Below are 24,809 nucleotides of genomic sequence, written 5' to 3'. Positions count from 1 at the left end.
AAAAAGCCAGTGCCCAATAAAAGACAGCTATTATTATAGTCCCAGGATTCTCTTTTAGCTGAAGCCCTTCCCCGCATTCTTATTCTAGGTCGTCTTTCTTACTCAGGCAAGCGTACCTGGGCAGGGTGTGCCCTGCAATTCTGGCTCCTATTCCCACATTTATCTGTGTACTTGTTGGTCAAGAGCTCAGGCTCTGTAGCCAGAATGCCTGGGTTCAATTCCAGACTCCACCTACTTCCTGACTGCCCTTGGGAATATTGTTAACTTCTCTGTGCTTCTTCTATTTCCTCTATAAAATGAGTGTGAAACCCTACTTTATAAGCTGTTAGGATAAATGAAGCAACAGAAGTGCCTGGCTTTAGTTACACTCAATGTTTCCTATTATTGCTGTGTCCTTGGCCTCAGTGCCCTTTATACTTGATTCCCTTTACACTCTCAGTTGATTCACCTATCACCTATAAAGAAGGTGTGCTGGGCTATTCTGGGGACTGCAGATACCCTCCCCTAACCAGCACCCCTACTCCCAAGTGGCAGAGAATCCTACCACCAGGTTTAAAGGGAACCTGTGGGGGAAAGGACCTAATGTATTAGCAGCTCAGTCTTTTTCCTATTCTCCACCTTGTGGGAGCCCTTTGTCCCCCAAACCCAGTTGTATTAATGCTGTTTGTCTAGCTCCTCCCAGTCCTCACCATCCCTGCAGCCAAATTCCTTCCCAAACTCTGCCTCCTCCTCCATCTGCCCAGGCTGGATTGTGGACCCTGAACCCTGTTCTCTACCTGAATCTAGTATTGCCTCCATTGATCCCTGCCTAATGCTCTTCACCCTGGACAACTAAAAAAAAAAAAAAGTCTCTGTAAACAAGGGGGAAAGGTTCACCTCACACAGAATCAATAAAACTAAAAAGAGAACAAGGAGAAACCATGCTAACCCATCAAATTAGCAAAGATTAATGAGAAAAGAGTCCTAAAGCAGGCAAGGGTGTGGTTAGTGAAATGGGACACATACATGTCCTACTGGTGGTTGTAAACACTAATAGAATTTTTCTGAAATCAAGAGTCTTAAAAAGGTTCATATTATTTGACATAGTAATTCCACTTCCAGGAATTTGTTCTTTAAAAAAAAGCTGCAAGAAAAATATGCACAGAATTGTTCATAACGGCAATGTTTATCACATAGAAAGGTTGGAAACTTAAAAGCCCAACAACAGGAAAATGTTTAAATTATGTCATATGCACACAATGAAATACAACCATTAAAAATTGTTCTGAAGAATTTCTTAATAAGGTGAAAATGTTTACAGTGTAAAATTGGGGTCGAAAAAATGGGTGCAAAAATCTGTACAATACAGTATGGTCCTAATTGACACAGATGCATAGAAAATAACCACCTCAACAAATTTAACAAATGATTATCGGTGAGTGGTGGAATTATGGGTTATATTTATTTTCTTCTTTATGCTTACTTGCATTTTAAAAACTGTCTACCATACATACCCATTATTTTTATAATCAAGGAAATAGAAAGCAACAGAAGTCTATGAAAATCTGTAATAGCCTCTACACCCCACCCACTTAATACTCTTCTGTGTTTTAACTCCAGACTAAATTGGTTTGGTGGCCTTTAAGAATTTTGAGGCTGCTGTGCTAACAATGAGTAAAATAAATCTAAAAAACAAATGTAAAAATCGAGGACCAGGTAAACCACGCAGAATGTCACCTATATTGTGCTTGCACTAAATCACTTCTGTTGTGTCCGACTCTTTGCGACCCCATGAACTATAGCCCGCCAGGCTCCTCTGTCCATGGAATTCTCCAGGCAAGAATAGTGGAGTGGGTTGCCATGCCCCTCCTCAGGGGATCTTCCCAACCCAGGGATCAAACCCATGTCTCATATCTCCCGCATCGGCAGGCGGGTTCTTTACCACTACCGCCACCTGGGAAGTCCCTGGGAAATCATCTATATTGATACAATGCAAATTTTGACATAGTTTTATGGGGAGGTATTTTGCATTGGACCAGGTCTTTTTAGGACTCCCCCTTAATCCAGATCTACCTACCTAGCCAGCCCGTAGGTGGCAAGGCAAACCAGTTCACTAGTCCCTTCCTGTCCCTCCCTAGTCCTATCTGCAGCACACCCTTCACCCTGTAATCCTCCCTATTTCTAGGCCTTTTGATACGCTGTCCCTGCTAGGAAGTTGCACTGATTACAGTTAAGCAGCATTCTCCCCACCTACACATTATCAGCAAGAATCTTGGTGGGATTTCACTGTCTATCTAGAACAGTTTGGGAAATGAAGGAGTGAGTCATTCTCTCCAACCTCTAGCTGTTTTCATGTTGGGGACTGAATGTTGCCTTTGAGCCTCTGAGATCTTCCTTAGCTTGAAACAAGCTTCCTTACCTCCTAGCCTGTAACCAAGATGGTTTATTGAATGGCTCTCCCTGAGCCCCAGGCCTCACTGACAATGCACTCATCTCTGAAGAACTGCTTCTCTTATCTTCTTGCCCACTTGTGATGTCAGCCTCCTACCGAGGCCAGAGCACTCTCAGCAGATGGTAAGCCTGGGAGAGAACACCAGCAGCCTCAAAGAGATCATTGGCCCTGAAGCTTTCCCAAGCCATACCTTATGCCTAGACCCTTTCAGAATCAAGCTGTTCAGCTTTTTCTCAGCTTCTATTAGAAGCCAGCCCCCTACCCAGCCACCCAGCATTGTTTATGGCAACATGCAGCAGTATCCAACCATATTTGTTTGTAAGTCTTCAATGAGCTTTAGCCAAACTTTTGTCATTCAAGGCCCTTCACTTTTCCTTGATTTCATCTCCCAGCCCTTCCCTCCATGTACTTTTCACTTTTACTCCAGTCCCATCACATCAAACTTGCCAGTCTTCTCCAAGCACACTTTGTACCTCCTGCCTCCATGCTTTTTCTCATGCTCTTTCTCTCCTCCAAGTGCCTATCCTCCATTTCTGTTGTTCTGCTTTTCTGTTGAAAGTCTGTTTGTTTTATAATTTTCCTCCCTTCTTCTACTATAGAATTGATCCATCTGCCAGTGAGATGTGTGTATAATTGTCTTTCCTACCAGGAGTCGAGGCTAGGTTTTAAACAGCTCTGAATTCTCCAGCACTAGCTGGAGTGTTCCTTTAACTATGTTGTTTCTCTGTGAATTTACACCATCTCTTCCTTTGGACTGTAAGGTCCTGAAGGAAGTTCCTCCTTCTTCATGGCCCCACCCCCAAACTCCAGCTGGGTGATAAGGCTTTACCCACAATCCCTACCACTGGGTATAAGACAGATATTAAGATGTCCTCTTAACTCAGAAAGCAGGACTTAAGTGGAAATTGTGATTTTTTTTTCTTTCATTTAGAATAATTTGGTTATGCAAATATTCAAACAGTAAAGTCTGTTGCTAAAGAAGATAAAAATTTTGTTTCGGTTATAAGGGATATGAAATAGGACACCTGAGCTCTGGCTGACTCTAACTTGTTTATTAACATGAGGATCACCTTTCCATGCTTCAATTCACTACCTCTAAAATGGGAATAGCACCTACATGCTTTACTGACTCCATCAGGACATTAAACCTAAATAAAGGAGAACAGCCAAAGGAAAGGCACAGGAGCTGAAGACAGGAGACAGGAGGCATCATGGTGGTCCATGCACAGCAGCAGGTCTACACAATTAAGAGGTCAGGCGAGGGCCAGGAGTGCCCATCCTCAGGTTAGTAGTGGAAATTGAGAGCCCAGCAAGCTAGGAAACAAGCAGGAGCAGTTTGCAGAGGTGGTAGATGAGAAAGAAAGCGAAAGTGTTAAGTCACTCAGTCATGTCTGACCCTTTGCAACCCCACAGACTGTAGCCCCCAGGCTCCTCTGTCCATGGGATTTTTCAGGCAAGAATCCTGGAGTGGGTAGCATTTCTCGTCTCCAGGGGGTTTTCCCAACCCGAGGATTGAACCCAGGTATCCTGCATTGCAGACAGATTCTTTACCATCTGAGCCACCAGGGAAACCCAGATGAAAAAGGAACAAGTATATTTTCCCCACTTGTGAAACAAATTAGAGGTCCCTTTAACAACACAAGTACAGCTGTTATTGAGCTCATGCATTTGCCTTTTTTGCCCAATATTCTTTCAGTGGCTGCTTTTATGGGAGAGTGGAAAGAAAGATCGCCTGGTCTGTTTACTAAGCTATCTGACCTTGAACAAGTTATTGATACTTAACCCTCACGTCACAGTTATCTGTTCTGTAATTTGGGGACAAGAGCACTTACCTCAAAGTTAGCAGGGGTTAACTGAGATGAACCATGTAAACTGTCTAGCCCAGTTCCCAGCAGTCCCTTGCTCTGAGCAGTGCAGGCTGCAGCACAGCTCCGCCCTGGGTATTGCTGATATTGTGGGTAGGTTAGGCAGGGCTGGTGAGATATAATTACTGAAACTTTATAGCCAAGATTCCAAGCCGGTAACAATTTCAAAGACTCTCCTGTTTTCCCTCAGTAAGCACTTGCCAATATCTGATTGGGAAAAGATGATCACTGTGGAAGGCACCTTGGCGGCTGCCTTCTTCATCAGCCCTGAGAGTCTGGGCCCAAGGCCCTGGGCTTCTCAGCCAGATACCCAGATATGCAGGCTAGCAGCAGTAGAAAGGAAGATGATGATTAAGGATGGCTTAGAGTTCCTGGCAGGCAAGGAGACCTAGATCCTACCCCCCACTTTCTCAGTCTACCCGGCCACACTGCTTCACAATTCCACTCTAAGAGGAATAAGCAAGTTAAATCCTTCAAGGTCAGTGGCTCTCCACATTGGCTGTACATTAGAATCACCTGGGAAATTTTTAAACTCTTCATGCCTGGACTGCACTCTAGACTCATTAAATCAGTTTTTAAAAGGCTTTCTGGGTAAATTCCAATCTACACCAAAAGCTGAGACCACTGCTCTAGATCAGGAATTTTCAAACTCTGTTAACTTAGAATACGGTTTTTCAGGCTCTGGGATTGGCATTACTACCGGAACACAGGGCTTCCCTGGTGGCTCAGTGGCAAAGAACCCTCTCCGCCAATGCAGGAGACGTGAGTTCAATCCCGGAATCAGGAAGATCTGCTGGAAAAGGAAATGGCAACCCACTCTAGTATTCTTGCCTGGAAAATTCCAAGGAGAGAGGAGCTGGCGGGCTACAGTCCATGGGGACGCAAGAGAGTCAGACACAACTTAGCAACTAAACAACAGCAACTGGAACTTATTGATTCAAAAACACACTCTTTTCAAAACATGTATGTATTAACACCTTTGAAATCAGAATGACCTTCCAATCAGTGCCATCTAAGATTTGATGAAATACAGAAACAAACATCTCAGATAATTCTTATGATTTAGCCAGTCTGAGGGGGAAAAAACAGTTCTCTAGTACTACCGAGGGCAGAGCTTTCCAATCTTTAGTATCCTTAGTCACCTGTGATCCTGTTAAAATTCAAGTTCTGAATTGGAAGGTCTGCGCTAAGCCCTAAGATTCTGCATTTCTAAGAAGCTCCCAGGTGATGTGTGCGGGGCCTTGCATACTTTGGGTAGCGATATTCTACGGTATGTCCCTCTGAGGAGCTTCCACAGCAACTCATTTAAGTAAACTTGCTTCCCTCATAGCTCAGTTGGTAAAGAATCTGCCTGCAATGCAGGAGACCCTGGTTCGATTCCTGGGTTGGGAAGAGCCCCTGGAGAAGGAAATGGCAACCCACTCCAATATTCTTGCCTAGAGAATCCAGTGGACAGAGGACCCTGTCAGGCTACAGTCCATGAGGTCACAAGAGTCAGACACAACTTAGCGGCTAAACCACCACCATCCCCATTCTCTCTACCATATACTCATTTTCCTTCCTTCTTTCATCCATCAAACCATCACAGAGGATCCACAAATAAACCACAAGATCTGAAGGATTCAAAGATGAATCAGATTTGGTACCTGACCTCCAAGGGGAGGAATTCGGTCTGGGGAAACCCATTTGTAAAACCAATGATAACGAAGTGATTAAGTGGTAATAACAGGAAGATGTAAAAAGAGACAAGCCAACATAAAGGAACGCTAATAGCTTCCTAGTGCAGCAGTCACTGGAGGAGCTGGAGGGAACATTTCTAATCTTTCCAAAAAAGGGCAAACCCTAAACAAAGATTCCTTGCCAGGAACCGGCCTGCTATGATGGGAGCAGTGCTTTGATGCCTTGAAACCATGAACTCTGGAGTCACAACATGGGGAGAGCTTCCTCTGCACCTCTAATCTCTAGCTCTATGCAAGTGTATCTGGAAGAGCCTTTTAGGAGATCAGCCCCTCCAAAGTATGAAGCCAACCATTATCTTACTCTTGAATTCCAGTATCTGCATCCTAACCTCCTGTGTCAGAATCCAGCACATCATTTCCCTAGTTACGGAAACACTTGAGTCTTTGCCCTTTGTCATACTGAGCTCTTAATTGGTTTAGCCCATCACACTGCTAGATATAAAGGCTACAATCCCTAGACTTAAGTAGGTCTGCGGCTGGGATAGAGAGTCTCAGGCAAGACAGGCAGGGTGCAAGAACATAGCACCTGCTCTTTCACCCAGCTCCCTACAGACTGGCTTTTTAGGACTAAGAAACTGATACTCGATCCCAATTTATTTTTCCTTATCTTCCCATCTCTCAGATAGGAAACCCTGGAGGAGAATCTTAAGGGCTGAAGGAAGCCGCCGAGGAGGAGACGGATGAAAGATGGGGAGTGGAGCCAGTGCTGAGGACAAAGAACTGGCCAAGAGGTCCAAAGAGCTAGAAAAGAAGCTGCAGGAGGATGCTGACAAGGAAGCCAAGACCGTCAAGCTGCTATTGCTGGGTGAGCGAGATGGGACGATGAGCCAGAGGAGAAGGTACTGCTCCTTCCCGCTTATCCTGGATGGTAGGTGGGTTCTAGCCTGCCATGTGGGGAGGAGGGATGGAAGGTTATTTGTCCTTCCCCCATGCAGTCTCAGGCTAGGGGATCAGGAGCTCTAGGACTGAGCACAGCTACCCCAAGATGTTCTACCAAAGTTACTCTGGAATCATTTTGCTCTTCCTTGAACCAGGAACAGTGCAAGGGCCAGGGTGGACCCACCCATCTCCAAATCTACCAAACCTAACACCTAACAGCTTAGCAACTTACCATGAACTCTGGGCTCAAAGACACTTAACCAAGTCTGCAGTCAGAGAACTCTGAGTCAATGAACTCAAGAGGATAGAGAAGTCCTACCATATAGTCAGTGTCATCTAGACTCAGGAATATGATTTTTACCAGTTCCTTCTCCTTGCTTTCAGTAAAAAAAGAAATCTTTAAAAACGTTAGAAGTGGGGAGCCCTGAGTGGGAAGGAATGGAGTCTTTACAGAAGTCCTTTCCTGGCTTTCTAGTCAGTGGCTGCCTCTAAAGCCCCTGCCAGATGGGAGGCTCATCAGCTTGATGAGCTCCTAAGCAGATCACAGGTTTGTGCTGAAAAAAGAAAAGCACCTCAGTCAGTCAGAAACTGATCGTGGCTGTAAACAGAACTAAGACAACAGAGTTTGGGAAACCTGGCCTAGCAAAAACCCCAGTGGTAGTACAGAGGTAGGCAAGCTGGAGCAGCTAAGATCTTTATAGCAGAAGACTGGTTGGCTGGGTCTCCAAGCCCATGAGGTGCCTGGGAACTAGAGCCCCAAGCTAAGGCACCTCCTTTTCCTCAGCTGATCTGTGGCACAGCTCTAAGGACACAGAGAAAAGCACACCTCTCTAAGCAGACTCAAGGAGCCCAGGAGGCTACCAAGGGAAAAGAGACGGCAAGGCCACTGAGCGAGCTTTTAAGCCTAAGCAGCTTTCTTCTACATTCAGGATAAGAAGCTTAGAGGAACCAAGCCCAGGATAAGTGGGGATGGGGGTGGGGGCAGGGCGGGTATTAAGGCATCAGGGATAGTATAGACTTGGGGAGTGAGTTGAAGGGTATGCAAGTTTTTGATGCAGGGAGAGTGAAGTGTGAATGAGGATATAAGAACATTTTAATCAGTAAGGGAAATAGCAAGATAATAAAGTGTTTCAGTGAAGTGATTGAGTTCTCCACAATCCTGCTCCAAGATCACTCCTGAGTAAAAACAGGCAGAGCAGAACTGTGTTGAAGGAATTTCCCTGAATCTATCAGTGGTTCTCAACAAGGTTTTGCACACCTGCCCCCCTACCGCAAGACATCTGGAAATGTCGAGAGCATCTCTGGTGGTTACAACTGCAAGAGTGGAATGCTACTGGGCTCTAGTGGGTATTGGTGGGGGCACAGGACAGCCCTCCACAGAAAACTCATCCACTCAAAATGTCAACAACGCAGACGCTAAGAAACTCTCCTCCAATTCCAGATCAAATGGCCTGAGCTCAAGGCTGGTACACACGGAGGTAGTCAGCATCCCTGTATGTTCTCCCCTAAAAAGGCTCCCAAGTGAGGAGTGGCTTAGACTTCTCACAGGCCACTACTGGAGGGTTGGGGAGAACTGGTGGAAGTCTGAAGCATAAGCATTTCTCCCTGCAGGTGCTGGGGAGTCAGGAAAGAGCACTATCGTCAAACAGATGAAGTGAGTAGGAACAAAGCCCCACAGGACTGAGGTAGGGTGAAGAAGTCAGTGGAGTCAGTAGAGGCCGAGGATAAAGGGCTCGTTAGCCTTTAGGAACCCACATATAAAGAATATAAAGGACCTTATTCCCAATGTCCCTTATCTTCATGCCCCATGTCCCTCACTCTCCACTCTGGGACAGCAGTATGAATAGAGAGAGATTGGGTTCTTATAATCCTTTAAATCCTCCCCGATTCACAATCCCTTAGGTCTGGTTATTCAGGTCCAACTAATGCCTGGGTGTCTTCTCCTTGCAGGATCATTCATCAGGATGGCTATTCGCCAGAAGAATGCCTGGAGTACAAGGCCATCATCTATGGCAATGTGCTGCAATCCATCCTGGCTATCATCCGGGCCATGCCCACACTGGGCATTGACTATGCTGAAGCGAGCTGTGTGGTACGTGGTTAATGGTATATGGTTAAGAGTGGAAGGAAAGGCTGAGGAGAAGAAACAGACCAGTGGCCAATAAGCTATGAGGAAACATGCATCAGGAAAAGGTTCATGTCACAAAAATCCCACTCGAAAAACGTCAAAGTGTTAGTCCCTTAGTCGTGACCAACTCTTTGCAACCCCATGGACTATAGCCCACCAGGCTTCTCTCTCCATGGGATTTTCCAGGCAAGAATACTGTAGTGGGTTGCCATTCCCTTCTCCAGATCTTCCCAACGCAGGGATTGAACCTCAGTTTCCTGCGTTGGCAGGCAGATTCTTTACCATCTGAGCCACTGGAGAAGCTCATTTGCTGAGCTTCAAATCTTTACTTCAGTCCTAGCAAAGCATGCAGTTCTTACCTTAGTAAGTGTTCATTAAAAAATCTGCTCTCAGCTTCCTCTGCCTTTTTGTTTTATTTTACCATGTAGATTGCTCCCCTCAGGTTCCGTGCCTTGAGTGTGGAACTTTCGTAAGCTAAATCCCTAGTTCCAGTATTATCCTTTTCCTAGATTTGAATCATTGAAGAAACAAGGAGGGTGAGCTCCTGTCCACCATCTTGTCCAATTCATGGCCAGTCTGGTCTTTAAACCAATCTCCCTGTAGAAGAGGACCCACATTTCCTGGCAGGACCCTCACATTCGGATTAAGGATGGAAGATGAAAACACCTCAGAGGAAGCCCCTGGGATCTCTGCTATCCACCAGACATCGCAGGGCTGGGTGTACTGCCACGGTCCACACCGCAGAAGCACCCTCAGAAAGTAATCAGTTTACTTAGAATCTTTGTCAAACACCGCCTCCACCTGAGGCTTTGACAGAATGCAAAATGCTTTCCTTTCAGAACTCCCAAAAGCCTCCTGGAAAGTCATCACTCCCATGCAATTCTGATCCTGGTTTCTGCCTTCCAGGATGATGGGCGACAACTCAACAATCTGGCTGACTCCACTGAAGAAGGCACCATGCCTCCTGAGCTAGTGGAGGTTATCAGGAAGTTGTGGAAGGATGGTGGGGTGCAAGCCTGCTTTGACAGAGCTGCAGAGTACCAGCTCAATGACTCAGCATCTTAGTAAGACTCTGGGGGCAGGGTGGGGTGAGGTGTCAGCAACATTCTGGGAGAAATCTCAGCCAGTTGAAATTTTCTGGCCCTGAAAAATGGAGAACTAAGGACTGAATTCAGCCTGTATACCTACCTGTCTTGTTAGGCTTTGAACAGTGTTTTACTATGCTCTGAATTTAATGCCTTTGAGACCTCTGCCCCAGTTCCCTTCACTCTGTATTTATTGCTCTAACATTGGTCCACTGCAGCCTACAAAGCTGAAGACTCAAAATCCAAAACAGAGATGCTCTGTTAACAGCCCTCAGTCCCCGTCTTAAGTCAAACACAGAGCCTCTTCTTTCAGAATCATGAATACTAATACAGCCCTACAGTTCTGCCACATACTCCTTTAGGAGGCATGATTCATGATGGCCCTTTCAGTGCAACACAGGCTCTACCTAAGTCACTAACGTGAACTCTCCTTCACCCCTAGTATCCTATGTCAAGGTGCCAAAGGACCCAAACTGCCACGGCAAACCAAAGGTCAGGGGTTAGAGAGCACCAACTTTGCAAAGCTGCTTTCCAAAATATAAGGTAGAGAGAGTATCAATCCTACTCAGACAGCACAGTCTCACAGACAGGCATAAGCTTCAGCATCAAAAAGACCCGGATTTAGCCACTATCACCTGGTCTAATAATAAAGTTATCATTTACTGTCCCTGCAGCCCTCACTCAGGCCTAGACACTGCTCAGTGCATTAGGTACATCTCATTTAATCTGCACAATATGTCTTCATGGTAGATAGTAGTTTTTATCAGTCCCATTTATAGAGGAAAAAACTGAGGTTCAGAGAAGTAACTTATCCAAAGTCACACAGATAAATGGCAGAGGCTAGGATTTAAATCTAGGTCTATCTGACCACAGAGTTGAAGGTTTTTTATAATACACTCACAATGCCTCTTGTCCTGGACCAGTTATTTAACTTTTCTGGATCTTTCCTTCATCTGTAAAATGGGATATGAAACCTGAAGGTTTATGAGGTTAAATGAGAACTTAAATGTGAAAAGCCCTGCCATATAAAAAAAAAAAGTCCTTTACTTTTCTTTTTTCTCTGTCATCTCACTTCATATCTGCCTTTTTTTTAAAACTTTTAATGGTAACTGTCAAACATATACAAAAGAATACAATCAATCACTTGGCTTCAGCAGTCACCAACTGATGCCGACTCGTTTCATTTTATATCCATTCCCCATTGGATTACTTAGAAGTAAACTCAGATATACCATTTCATCCTAAAATTTCATTATGTATCTCTAAAAACATACTCCTAAAAAAAAAGAGTCACATCATTATCACACCTAAATATTTATTAAGTCCTTAATGTCATCAAATATCCAAGTCAATGTTCATTCAACTTTCTTCGGTTATCGCAAATGTTTTCCCTTCAACTTGATATACAATGTCTATGCATTGCACTGGTTCATGTCTCATGTTTCTGAAATCCCTTTTAATCTACTCCTGCTTCCTGATAGAACTTTTGACACCCATTTAAACCAGCAGCTCCCAAGGACGTTTCATGGAAGATAATTTTTCCATGGACCCAGGGCACTGGGGGAAGATGGTTTCAGGATGACTCAAGTACATTACATTTATTGTGTACTTTATTTCTATAATTATTACACCAGCTCCACCTCAGATCATCAGGCATTAGATCCCAGAGGTTGGGGACCCTTGATTTAAACCACCAAGTCTCATTCAAGAGTCTAGAAAACTTTGTAGTCAGATGAAACATGAGGAGAAGTTATCTGACAACCTATCTTCCTTTTGTAAGGATATATGAAGAGGGTTTGAAGTAAACACTCCTAGATTTAACAATACAGATTCTCGTGCTGGCTCTATCACCATATTACAGTTATATGCCTTTGGGTAACACCCTTCACCCTTCTTGACTTCGGCTGTGGAAAATTTAATATCAATTAAATTGCCAATCCCTTTTCTCCAGCTACCTGAATCAATTAGACCGAATTACAGCCCCTGACTACCTCCCTAATGAGCAAGATGTGCTACGATCCAGAGTCAAAACCACAGGCATCATTGAGACTAAGTTTTCCGTCAAGGACTTAAACTTCAGGTGAGTACATTGTTCCCTCGGAACACGTCAGATACCCCAAAAGGGGGCGTAGGAATGCTTCTTGGCCTTCCCTAAAGCCCAGTGTGAACTACTACTACCTTCCCCCCATTTCCTCTCCACTTCCCATCTTACTGCTAACTGGCCCCAAGATGGCCACCTCTCTGGGGTAAACACCAAGTGCATGTGGGTCATACGTTGGGTATACGTTTAAGAACAGGTGTTTTTTCTCTCAGGATGTTTGATGTGGGAGGGCAGAGATCAGAGAGAAAGAAGTGGATCCACTGCTTTGAGGGAGTCACCTGCATCATTTTCTGTGCAGCCCTCAGTGCCTATGATATGGTGCTGGTGGAAGATGACGAAGTGGTGAGTGACTTCTGCACCGAGCAGCTTTGATAAACAGATCCCCCATGACCCTTCCTCTAAGCTTTGTGTCACTCCAATGGCCCAACATGGGTGATCTCTGCTAACACTAATAGTCGAGCAGTCTTCTAGCAATCAATGTCTCAGGCAAATTCTAGAAATACTTCTAGAAATACTTCTTCTTCTGCAGGTTCTAGGTTAGCACTTTAGAGCTCCAGATTTACTGAGAGCTTGGTCTCACATGAGACATCCAAGTACTACTTGGGACATCAAAAAGTTCATCAAAGAAACTGAGTATTTCAGAGATAAGTGATCATTAACTTAGCAAAGCACAAGAGTTACCTTAGTACTGTCCCAGGCTGCCTCTGGAAGTAAAGGAGATGAAAATGACAGAGCAGAACAATGAATGATGTGCATCTTTATGCAGCCTGATAGAAGGGTTGGACTAGTAAACTCACTTGAAGCCTAAATATATACTCAAGTGTCAACAGAACTACAGCGAGACTGGCAAACCAGGTTTCTCATATGCCACTTAAATTGGCAGCTGGAGAACTACCTGAGGGTGGTTCTCTTGAGCCTATAGAGTTTTACAAGACAGAAGCTCTGTAGGATACTGTCAGCCCATCCAGGTAGCATCCGAGTTTTAGACAGAGGATGTCAAAGGCATGGAAAGCCCGAAATTCACATAAACATCTGCTCCACAAATGGAGGCCCACAGTTAACTGCCAGAAGACAAAGCTCCTGTCCTCCGACCCCCTGCTCCAGTTCTTCTGCCTTCTCCTTAGTGCCTCAGGTTCACATTTCAGCACTCTGAATATCCTCTAGCGAAATGTCTTACAGAGCCATTCATTTTCCAAGAACTCTTCTGTCCTTAACCTTAAAGTTTACAAGGTCTTAAAGGATTCTGTAGGAGTGTTAGCAATGAGCAAAGGTTACAAATTAAATTTGTTTTACAGGTGAAAAGACTGAGCCCAAGTCAGCTAAGAGCACATTCCAAGACCCTAAAGGCCTGCTCCCTAAAAAAAGGCTGCTTTGGGGGCACTGGGTAACCTCTGGACTCCGCAGATTATAGCAGTACTTCTCACTCATTCCAAGTGGCAATCAGAAAAGGAAATAAGGCAGAAGTGCTTGTGGTGTGGCACTGAAAATTTTTTAGCCATTTTTTACCATTTGGCACTAGGGCCAAATAATCCCTTTTATGTTCCTACCCAAACTGAGATCTAGGACTGTCTAACAGAAACCTATCAAAATCGTCCTGGAGATGGAAATGGACACATGTTAACTGGCACCCAGTTTCAACCCTGAATCAGCAGCCTTTAAGGACATCAGAGTCCTTACCTGTGCCCTGGCTGCCAAAGATTTCCAAAACATTTATTGTACACCTATATGCCAGCTACTATTATGGACACTTAGCGAAGGAAATGGCAACCCACTCCAGTATTCTTACCTGGGAAATCCCATGGACAGAGGAGCATGCAGGGCTACAATTAATCGGGTTGCAAAGAGTCAGACGTGACTTAGTGACTAAACATCATCACCATCATGGACACTACAAACACACGGTCTCATTTAACTTTCATAACAATCCTATGAAATAGGGAAACAGAGACTCAGAAAAGCTCACTAATTTCCTCCAAATCATACAGCTGATATAAAGATCAGAAGGAAGTCAGATCTCGTTGGATCCACTCTGCCACACTCAACAGAGGTAAGCTGTTCCTTATCCTCCCTCTTACATTTGGACACAGGTCTCTTCAAGGGGAGCAACAGCAAGCAGCAAACAGGTATGCCATAAGCCCAATCTGAGATTCCTCATGATTTCCTCTCGACAGAATCGTATGCATGAGTCACTGCACCTGTTCAACAGCATCTGTAACCACAAGTTCTTCGCGGCCACTTCCATTGTCCTCTTTCTCAACAAGAAGGATCTCTTTGAGGAAAAAATCAAGAAAGTCCATCTCAGCATTTGCTTTCCAGAGTATGATGGTAAGTGTCAAAGGCTAGAGACAATTCATAGTAATGATAGGCATTGCCTCATTTCCTATACCAAGAAGTTCCTATTCTAAGGAACTTGTCTTTCAGTTCAGTTCAGTCGCTCAGTCGTGTCCAGCTCTTTGCGACCCCATGAATCACAGCATGCCAGGCCTCCCTGTCCATCACCAACTCCCGGAGTTCACCCAAACCCATGTGGAGTAGTAAGTGTAACTCCTTTGCTTTGCTGAGTTGATGATCCCTTATCTCTTTAATATTGTCTTATGAGTTTTATGATGTCCAAGAGATATTTGGATGTCTAACCTGAGAAACTTGAGTATTCAGTTAGAGGTTTAAATTCAGATATCTCTAGAATAGAGCAGACATTAAATACAGATGAGCCACTGATTATTCAAATGATACCTGCCAGAAATCAAAGGTGTCTAAAGAGACAGAGACGCCCTCTCCTCAATTCCTTTGCTCAAGTGTGAAACACTGGAGTGCAAGAGAGGAGAGGACCCACCCTCCAAAACTAAACCCCCAACCACAACTGTCTAACACATTTTGAGGATCAAATCAGTCACTTTAAAAAGTAAGTGAGCAACTAAGAAGGCCTAATTTATCCCACTTCTTCACTATTTTTCTGGAAAACCAGGGAACAACTCTTATGAGGATGCAGGAAATTATATCAAGAGTCAATTCCTTGACCTCAACATGAGAAAAGATGTCAAAGAAATCTACAGTCACATGACCTGTGCTACAGATACACAGAATGTCAAATTTGTATTTGATGCAGTTACAGATATTATCATCAAAGAAAATCTCAAGGACTGCGGACTCTTCTAGTTCTCACCATTCCTCAAGTATGTTCTACAAACAGGCTCCGAATATCATTAATTTTAAGCAGAAAATTAAGGTCAATATATTATGAAAAGAATGAATCCATTCTCCCTTGGAGATGGAGTATGTATGATTGCAGCTGTGTCTCATTTGTTCTTTTAAAAGCGAGATAGCTAGCACAGTTTAAAGAATGCAAGACCAGGAAATCAGAAGACCCAGGATCCATTATTGGCTCTGCAACTTACTATTGATGCAAAAATGTAAATATTTCATTTGTCTGAGCCTTGAGTCCCTCATCTATAAAATGAAGGTAACTTCTCTACTACTTCACAAGGTTATTCTAATGATCACAAACATAACTGAAGGAAGGCACATAAAAACTGTGAGGTGACGCAAAGAAATCCCAAATAAAGCTCCCACTAACGAAATTCAACACCAAGGTTTAGATGAATTATCCCAAACAAAAAAGCAAACTTTCCCTGCTATCTGCAAAAAAGCCTAAATTAGTTAAAAACAGAATTTCAATAAACCTACCACCCTTTTTTACTATAAGACCTTTATGTGCCTTAGCTAAGAGATCTGAATCACCAGATAGATTTGAGTTTGTGAGCTCTAAGGCACACATCCCGTTTTTTTTTTTTTCTTTCTTTCCTGTCTTTTTGGCCACATGGCTTGCCTTGCAGGATCTTAGTTCCCCAACCAGGGACTGAACCCAGGCCCTGGTCAGAGTCCTAACCACTGGACCACCAGGGAGTTCCCTAAAACGATTTTCATTAAATCATATTATCCCTCTGCTCCCAAACTGCCAGACTGTGTTCCCTATATCTCTGTAAGTATAGGGATACTTATCCCTCTAAGTAACTCTCTCAGCTATGTAAGACACTTTCTAAATGAACCTGGAGGACAGAACACACTCCCACTAGAGTATTAATGACTGTATTGCTGCTACTTCTCTGTCACAGAATTTAGAACAAGTGAGCAATCCTAAAATCCTCATTTCAACTGCTACATGTTTCAGAACAAAAAAGGCAGCTGATTTTGCTTTAGGCGCTGAAAATCTTTGCAGTTGGATCCATGTGATGCCTGGCTGAAAACAACATCTCCCCAAACAGGCCAACAATTAAATTATCCCTTGAACTCCTTTGAGGGGAAACAAAGCTTGTATTTATCTTGACAGGAGGTGGTGAAGTCAAGTATAGATTTAGCATTTACAACTACTAGTGAGGAAAGCTCTTGGCATCTAAGACTTAGTATATAAAAGAAAGTGTCAATTAAAATGAAAATCTGCTCCTTGCCAGAAAAACACATTCACACTTAGGCTACTACTAGCAATATTGATACTAGAAAGCCATATGAGCTTGAAATACACTGAAGAATAAATTTGCAGGTGTTAAAATTGGATTCATTTAATAGTCTTTCGATTCTTTGAAAAGACACCAACTTGGGAAAATTACCAGGGAAATAAGGAAAACTACTGTCTACTGCCGATTAAAAAACTTAAACCGAAGGAAAAAAATCTGGGCAAGATTTCTTGAATCCAAGCACTGTTCAGGGCCTATTCTAAAGGGCACACTCTAATGCTCACTAACCTCTTTGCTTTAACTCAACTTATAGGGGGTTCCGAGGTGTTTTTTTCTCTTTTCTTCCTTTTGGTATCATAAATCCCTCTAGCAGTCTGATGAAGCCTATGGATCTCTTTCTCAGGATACTTTAAAATGCATAAAACAAAATTCAGAGATCTACAAAGGAAACCAACATACTGAACCAACAACAGTTGTATCTTTGGAGTTCTGAAGCCCCAGGTTAAGAATTTTGCTACAGCTATGATCTTAGCTATTCAAGGCCCAAATGTAGTTTTTCCCATTTATTCCACCTTCAAGTAGGGTAACCCCACCTACCCCAAAATCACGCCAAATTGTTTGCTTTTCTAAATTACGTTTTCCTTGATCTTTGACTCTAGGCAGGAATTGGTTATAGGTCAAACAAACTATGGAAGCCCAACACAGACTCCTTGGTTATTAATGTTCATATAGAACTTGCCCTACAGTACTACCATGAAAACAGAGTCAGTGGGACAGGTCTTATGGTTTAACAATCTCTAGCAGAATGAAACACAGTTATATTTTAGTTTTCTTCTGCTCTGGTAGACACCTCAACTTTTAACTGGTTTATAAACAAATTCCCAAAAGCCAAAAGATGCCCTATATTCACTTTGCAGAAAGGTTATCTTGGAGGCTGGATAGGGAAGTAGCAGTACTTAAAAGCAACACTTCTACAGCTGCTTTACTCAGGTTAGAATCTGGTTATTCATCTCATAATGCTTTCAAGCTAAAACTCTTCTGGTGAGTTTACACAGAATAAAAATTGGGGGCCTTGGTCATCCACTCATCTGTTCCTTAAAACAAAGTCAAAATAATTTCCTAAAGCTCTTAGCAACCACCAGGCTCTTCTCTGAGTAAAGGAAAGAGGACTTGACTTTAAATGTTCTGGGTAGGCTTCCAAAAAGCATGTTAATCCTTACTGCAGCTTAATTGTTTGTCAGACCCAGAGATGATTCCTAAACCTTACACTATTAGAGACAACTACATTGGTACTTCTCCTATCCTACTGGCTTATTTTTATCTCATGGACATTTTGATTGTGTCCATGAAAAGTTCTCTTTGCATAAAACAGCAGCTAGAAAGCTTAAAACCAAAATTATGCCAAATACTCTGCTGTCTATGTCTTCTTTTGCTCCGTTTTAAATTTACATTATACTGTTGAATTTTATGTCATCACAAATTCTTTTCTGTAACAAGATAGGTTAGAAACTAATACTCAACCCTGTTTTCATACACTGCAACCTTAATGCTTAGGATGATAAAGCTATTCCAGGTCCACCACTAGCAATTTATAGATAAGAAACTGAGGCCAAGGGAGGTAGAGTGTCTTCATCAAGATCACACCTGCTGGGAAGTAACAGAACTTGAACTCCAAAATAGGTCTTCTGAATCCAAAGCCAGTAGTTTGTCTATCTGCACAATACCAACAGTCCACTAAACACCGTAATGTCAAAGTCAATTTTCTCATTCACCTAAGCTCCTTCTAGTCCCAAACAAGTCCTTTTATTAGCATAGAATAAAAAAATATATAAATAGCTTTGTTTGCTGAAGGTATAATTTCCTGTTCTGTTCTTAAGAGGGCAGAGACCATGTTTTCCTTTAATTGCGTGATTAGACATTGATGAAAGTAAGCCAAATGTAAATTAAGTTCCATTTCATATCAATCTGATGACAGTTGCTTTTTTTCTTACAAAAATATGACACATAAGGACAAACAATATGATTTCACTTAGATCAAGAATCTAAAGTAGTCAAATTTATAAAGACAGAAAGTAGAATGGAAGTGAAGAGTTATGATTTAATGGGTACAGTTTCAGTTTGGGAAGATGAAAAAAGTTCTGGAGATGGACGGTGGTGATACTGCATAAAAACATGAATGTACCTAATACTACTGAACTATATACTTAAACATAGTTAAAATGGCAAATTTTATGTTATGTACATTTTACTACAATTAAAAAAAATAGAAAAAATATAACTGGAAATGTGCTTTTATGTTTCTGTCAATTAAAAGATGGATAAAATGAGCACAAAAATTCAGTATAAGAACCATATAAAGACACATTTACTCAAAATAGTTCCTACTCTGATAAAAAAAATTCACGCACATGTACCCCAAATAGTCAAAATCTGGGTGGCCCCATCCCCAAGGTGAAAAATAAGAACCTTCAAAAACCATGCTATACTTGGAGATGTGCCGTAGACCAAAGTGTGCTGGCCCTGCTGGGTGGAGAAGGTGGTGAAGGGTGAAGAGCTCTTACCTCCCACTGCCCTCTCTACCCGGCACAGCCCCCGGAGCACAGATTCCAGCAAGACTTCAGTGTTGGGCCAGGGACTGCAAGTGTGCCAAGCCTCTGGTGATCCTGCTAGGCAGAAGTGTGAAGACATCTCTGTGAGGTCAAACAGATAAACTGCAAATTGTAGGAACTTTTCTGCCCTTTGGTCATGGAAAAGCAAACACTGGTTTGAACAGGAAATAAAGAACTGGATTTAAATGCAAAATTTTTACAGACCTTTTCACCCGGCTTCACAAAATAAAATTTGCAGTTGAATTTGTAGTAATTTAGTTCAGTTTAGGTTTTTGAAATGGGTAGGGAAAAGTGATTATGAGAAAAGACAACCGGCAACAATGAGCAACATTTGTAGGTATTGTCTCAAGACTTACTTTTTTTTGGAGTATAATTTCGAATATCATAAAGAATATTTATGAAACATTTCTAATGTTATTTCTATTTGATCAGAACTATAGTGTATCAGAACTGGAAGGAGTACTTTAGTCTGTCTTTAGATGAGGGATATAGACTGAAAGATTTCATAGCTAGCAGGAAGCAGGGAAAAGACCAGAACCCAGCACATCAAGCAACTCTCCAACCTCGTAAAAGAACCCTTCATTCTATGTAAGCAAAGGTGAACAGTTAGAAAAAACAGGTTATTTCTTGTAATTTGTTATGTCCACTGGGATCCTCTTACATATAAACAAGCCTCTTGATAAAAATGTTTGGATAACCCAAAGGAATATGGCTGGGGGGTGGGGGTAAGATAGGGTATCTGTACAACCAGGGTGTACAGAATTTAATATTCCAGCTGTACATGATCTTACAGCTAATGCTAACACATTGAGACAGTGTACCCCATAAATATATTTACTAATATTTGATTATCTCTCCTACCATGTTGATTCCCACTAGATTTCAGGAAGGGAAAACATATACCCCTGGGCATACAGAGATATATATTTAACTCCTCAATCATTCATTCCCCTTACCTACCTCATCCCCAACAGACTTTCATTCTATAGCTAGTTTTGTTTTTTATCTACCAACTGTGAATGGATATTCATGTTATTATAGTTATCTTTGTTACAGGATTTTATCTTTACTTCTGTGTATCTATTTTCACTGAAAATAAATGGAGTGAAATAAATGAAATAAATGTTTAGAAACCCCAAGTTTCTTGTTTTGTCTAACTTTTGTATAAAAACTAAATACTCTTATCCAAAATGCAGTAATGTTCTTTGGCTAAACATTCCTCCAACTAACTTTTTGGGTGAAAGGCACTCTAAGTTATGTACAAAAGGTGCTTTGTACTTACTGCAAATAAAAAATAACTCAAGTCTTTCACTAGTGACTTAGAGGTTGTTTACTATTCTTGTTGATCTTTAATATGAGGTCTATTCAGTTGTCCCCAGGATGTTGACCCAGGTTAGTCACATCAGAACCACCTGAGGGATTTACTTGAAAAATACATATTCCCTGGACCTGATTTGGACATTTTAATTGAGTCGAGGTTAGCCAAAGAATCTCTATGTTAATCTTGCACCACAGGTATCTGCTGCTGTATAATATTCCATATTATCTCTTATTCCTGAGAAGACTTGAGTAAAGCCAGGTGCAGGCCTGACATAGTATCAGAAAATAACTGTCCTGCCCTGATTTGTTCTGAAATATGCTCTCCTCAGCAGAAGTAATTCATAAAAGATTGTGAGAAAACTGGAGGGTGGGTGGTGAGGGGGAATGGGGATTCAAAACCTAAACAAGGGTAAAGGAACAAGGATCCTGACCATCCTGGAAGTCTGTTCTTCAGTATGCCTCACTTAAATTAAATCTTTTACTTTCTGATAGTTGATAGCAAAAGGTATCTAAGTTTCAGGTCTCTAAGCAGCTTGGTTTTCTTTTGTGTTTGGACAGTCATAAGTTTACAAGGAGACCTGTGGCTGGTTCAGGTCAGATCTCTGATTTGTACTTTGAAGCCTAAACTGGAAGAAGAAAATTACCTGGCAGTACAGGGAAACTGAGATAGTTTTATTCTTAAAGTCAGTATCACATATGAAAGATCTCACAGGGAATCAGTAAAAGGAATCAGTACTATTAATATTTTAGGTTTGTATCAATGAGTACGGGGCCACTGTTTTTTGAACAGCTAAAAGAAAAAAAAAATCATTCAAAGGCAGCTTTTTGACTGACAGAGAGACGAACTTCCCCTTGTATGTAACTGCCAATACAGCAAGGAGCTCTACAATAGGAAATGCCAGAACTATGCTAAGCAAATGGATAAATATAAAAAAGTAACTAACCAGATCAGGCCATCAAGGTCCAAACAAAGTTATAGCTACAAATCAGAGAGAACGGCCACACATCAGTGGCCAGAATGTAAGAATATAAGGTGAGCAAATAAATTAGAAGAACCAGCAGTTATTTTTAAATACTCCAAAATGTGTATATAATAAAACACAAATAGAATACATAAGAGAATAAAAACTAAACAAGGCAAGGAAACAGGTTTTTAAAATGTGGTCCATCTATTCTTCGAAAGCAGCACCTTGTGAAAAGTCACAACCTGTCAGGTACAATGCACTGAACTAGAGGTCTAGAGTCAAACCATCCAAGACAAAAATGATACTTCAAGATCCACTTATGAATAACTCTAACAGTTCTTAGAATTGTCATGCCAGGAGGTGAATCTGTTGAAAAGCTGAAATTGTAAGGTGATTTATTCCCTAAGACTGACCATTAAGGAGCAGAATTCTTCCTCTTTACATAGGAGCGTAACAGATGGCAATTTTACACCCCAGAGTTTTAATCAGGGGGCTAAGATGTGACTGTCAACAAAATAAAGCTGCTGTTACAGTCCTTCCTGCTAACGGCTATTTATTGTTATTTAATTTTTAAATTTTCTTAGATGTGCTGATTTCTTAGATGGTCCAAAGCCTGGCCAACTAAATTCTGAAACATGATACATCAAAAATTTTCAGTATTCTCCACCAAAAAGATACAGGCAATTTTTCATTTCTTTGATTACAAATATCAATTCTTTTTCTCCAAGCTAGTAGATATGATGTGTCACCCCACATTTTGGCTCTGCTATAAGAAAAGATCTTTTAATTCAAAACACAATAGTGGTTTGTAAGGCAGACCATCAGATTCATCAGATCAAAATCACCTTTTTAAAATTATAGACTGCTAGCCCACCAGCCAAGAGTCAATCTCTGAGATGGATCCAGGTGATTTTGACTGAAGGCATATTTGAAAACCACAGACTGAAACTGTGCCCTCAACGAATGTGCATTTTGATAAATTATTTGGGATGGAGGGGTAAGAGGTGATCCTCACAAATGTAGGACAAATGTAAATGGTGTAAAGTCAAAAAAGTAGAGAATTACTATTTTCATTAATGAAAAAGCTAAAAAATTAACACATCAGATAGACATATTCAAATGAAAATACAAAATGCATTTCAAGTTAAATTAACTTTTTTGGATTATCTCTTGTTTTGGGTTATCAACAACACTATCCCACTAGCCCAGACTATAGAAAAACTACAGTTAAAGTAACATTCTACCAGTTCTCATTTCCAAATGATTCTACATCACAGAATACAATAAGGAAAAGATATATTCAAAATGAACAAGAACGATCCCTTATTTACACTGTGAGCATAAGTCAATCACCAATTGAAGCTGATAATTTTCTTTCTTTTAGACCCAGTTTTGCCAGTTATAAAAAAAAAAAAGTTGTTAGATAATAGTTATACCACCTGCAGAGTTATAATTTTCCCAAGAAAGCAAAAAGAAAAAAACCTACCAATAAAGGCACTGAACTGCTGTGGCTCACTTTCTGAACCAGCTTTGATGACCACCAACCTTTTTTTAAAACTACTGAAAGGTCACATCAAAAGATGAAATAGAATCCAATCCAAAAAGACTGGACCCCAAAAGGCACTACTCAAATTACTGATTTGGAATGCTCAAACTGCATTTTCTTCATCTGCCTTCCCCTAATGGACCATTCAATATTTAATGACATTTGCAGTACACTGCACAAAAGGACCTGCAGGCTGACGTGAAAAGAGCTCTTCACAAAACCAAAATGTAAATCTGGAAAATGGGTTTTGACTGTGCATCACTTATACAGATATGACATAACAACCTCAGTCAGGCCAAGACTCAACAATACTTATACATCAAAAGACTTAAGACCTTCAGAGAACCCTTCTACCTAAACCCATTCTCAGACAAAGGCCTAAGCACACAGCAGGGGCAAAAAACAGCAGAAGAAAATATTTTCAGAAAGGACTAATTACAAACAGGAACAAACCTGGACTCTTTACTCACCATTTTAATACTGCTGTCAACTATAACAGATTAAAAATCTGTACACACGACAAAGTAGAAAAAAGTCCCCAAATCCACAGTTTCAGCAAAACAAGGTACTGACTAAAGATTACTACAATCAACATTGCTACAGTAAAAAAAACAATGGCAAATAGGGATTTGGCACCACATTTACAAAGTAAAAGCATGCACTTTTAATATACTTCAGATGTTTCTCAACAGAAAAGGCCAATGGAAGATGGAAAACATGGGGCATCTTTTACAGAACTCCCTATGACTGAGACAAACAAGCAAGAATCAAAGTGATCAATTTAGCAGATATGTAGCAGCAAAGTCACTGGTTCTGTTTGGAATTTAGCAATATACTTTTCTAACTGACAGCTGCCCTGGGTGTGTCTGTATCCAAGAAGCTGACTTTATCATACTACATCAGCATTTATCTCGTAATTTGGTGATAAGCATAAACTAGGTTAACCTTCAACCACAAGCTTAAAAAAAAAGAGAGAGCTAGAATCTTATTATAGACTTCTTCAATGTAACTGCCATTTAGAAACCATAATGGTACTCTGAGCAGGATAGTAACATAAATTTCAACCAAAAAACCTATAATTAGAGCCCAAATAACTGAAAAGAATTAAGTTATTATGGAAATATTATATTCTGACCATACCTAGAGTTAAAAACAAAGTGTTCCTACTAAGAGGAATATTTTCAAGATGATCTGGTCACATCATGTGCATAGTTAAGATTGTGTTTTAATAAAGGTTCTTTCACAAAAAAATAAAATTCAGTGAAGTTATTCTTCCCTTAATGAAAAAAAAAAAACTTGAAAAAATGAACTACTGGTGGTTGGTCAAGAGGGAAGAAGAAAAACAGTAAGCTACATATTGAAGTTCTGGAATGCAGCACCTCAACTTCACATCTGCCCTAAACGTTTGAGACTATGAAATCCAAGTCACGTCTCGATGATCAAATCATACTACAGTTGCTCCAATTCCAATGTCTGACTTTAGCATCTTGTGTCAATTAAGAGTTCCCTAATACAGAAGATTGTGCTAAAAGAGTGCTAGGATTCTGCATGCTGCTGCCATTCCCTGGTCCCGTTCATGCTTGCAGCTGCCCAATGAGGCAGCAAAGGAAGTCTGGTCTCAACACTCCACACTGTAATAACTAGAAAAGAAAAACAGCTGTAATTAGGAAAAGTTTACAAAGTCAAGAGA

At 41.3% G+C, this 24,809-nt stretch overlaps 2 protein-coding genes and 1 non-coding gene across 3 annotated transcripts in view; 1 reads left to right on the top strand and 2 right to left on the bottom strand.

The window, feature by feature from the left end:
* Positions 1 to 24,414, top strand: part of GNAT2 (G protein subunit alpha transducin 2) — a 24,733-nt gene extending 319 nt beyond the window's left edge. Inside the window, exons 2-9 of the mRNA XM_018045874.1 lie at positions 6,658 to 6,840; positions 8,526 to 8,568; positions 8,865 to 9,006; positions 9,949 to 10,106; positions 12,079 to 12,207; positions 12,441 to 12,570; positions 14,400 to 14,553; positions 15,194 to 24,414. Of these exons, the coding sequence (XP_017901363.1) occupies positions 6,723 to 6,840; positions 8,526 to 8,568; positions 8,865 to 9,006; positions 9,949 to 10,106; positions 12,079 to 12,207; positions 12,441 to 12,570; positions 14,400 to 14,553; positions 15,194 to 15,384 (1,065 nt within the window). The 5' untranslated portion in view covers positions 6,658 to 6,722 and the 3' untranslated portion in view covers positions 15,385 to 24,414. The remainder of the gene's footprint in view (positions 1 to 6,657; positions 6,841 to 8,525; positions 8,569 to 8,864; positions 9,007 to 9,948; positions 10,107 to 12,078; positions 12,208 to 12,440; positions 12,571 to 14,399; positions 14,554 to 15,193) is intronic.
* Positions 19,184 to 19,291, bottom strand: MIR197 (microRNA 197). The gene has a single exon (NR_129633.1). It is a non-coding gene; the product is annotated as a microRNA 197 (primary transcript).
* GNAI3 (G protein subunit alpha i3) overlaps positions 21,658 to 24,809 on the bottom strand; it is a 46,553-nt gene continuing 43,401 nt past the window's right edge. The window contains exon 9 of the mRNA XM_018045872.1: positions 21,658 to 24,759. The gene's annotated coding sequence lies outside the window, so the exon portion shown is untranslated. The remainder of the gene's footprint in view (positions 24,760 to 24,809) is intronic.

Source organism: Capra hircus, chromosome 3, assembly GCF_001704415.2.
Source record: "Capra hircus breed San Clemente chromosome 3, ASM170441v1, whole genome shotgun sequence".
Classification (NCBI taxonomy): domain Eukaryota; kingdom Metazoa; phylum Chordata; class Mammalia; order Artiodactyla; family Bovidae; genus Capra; species Capra hircus.
This window is presented reverse-complemented; position numbering and strand designations above follow the sequence as displayed.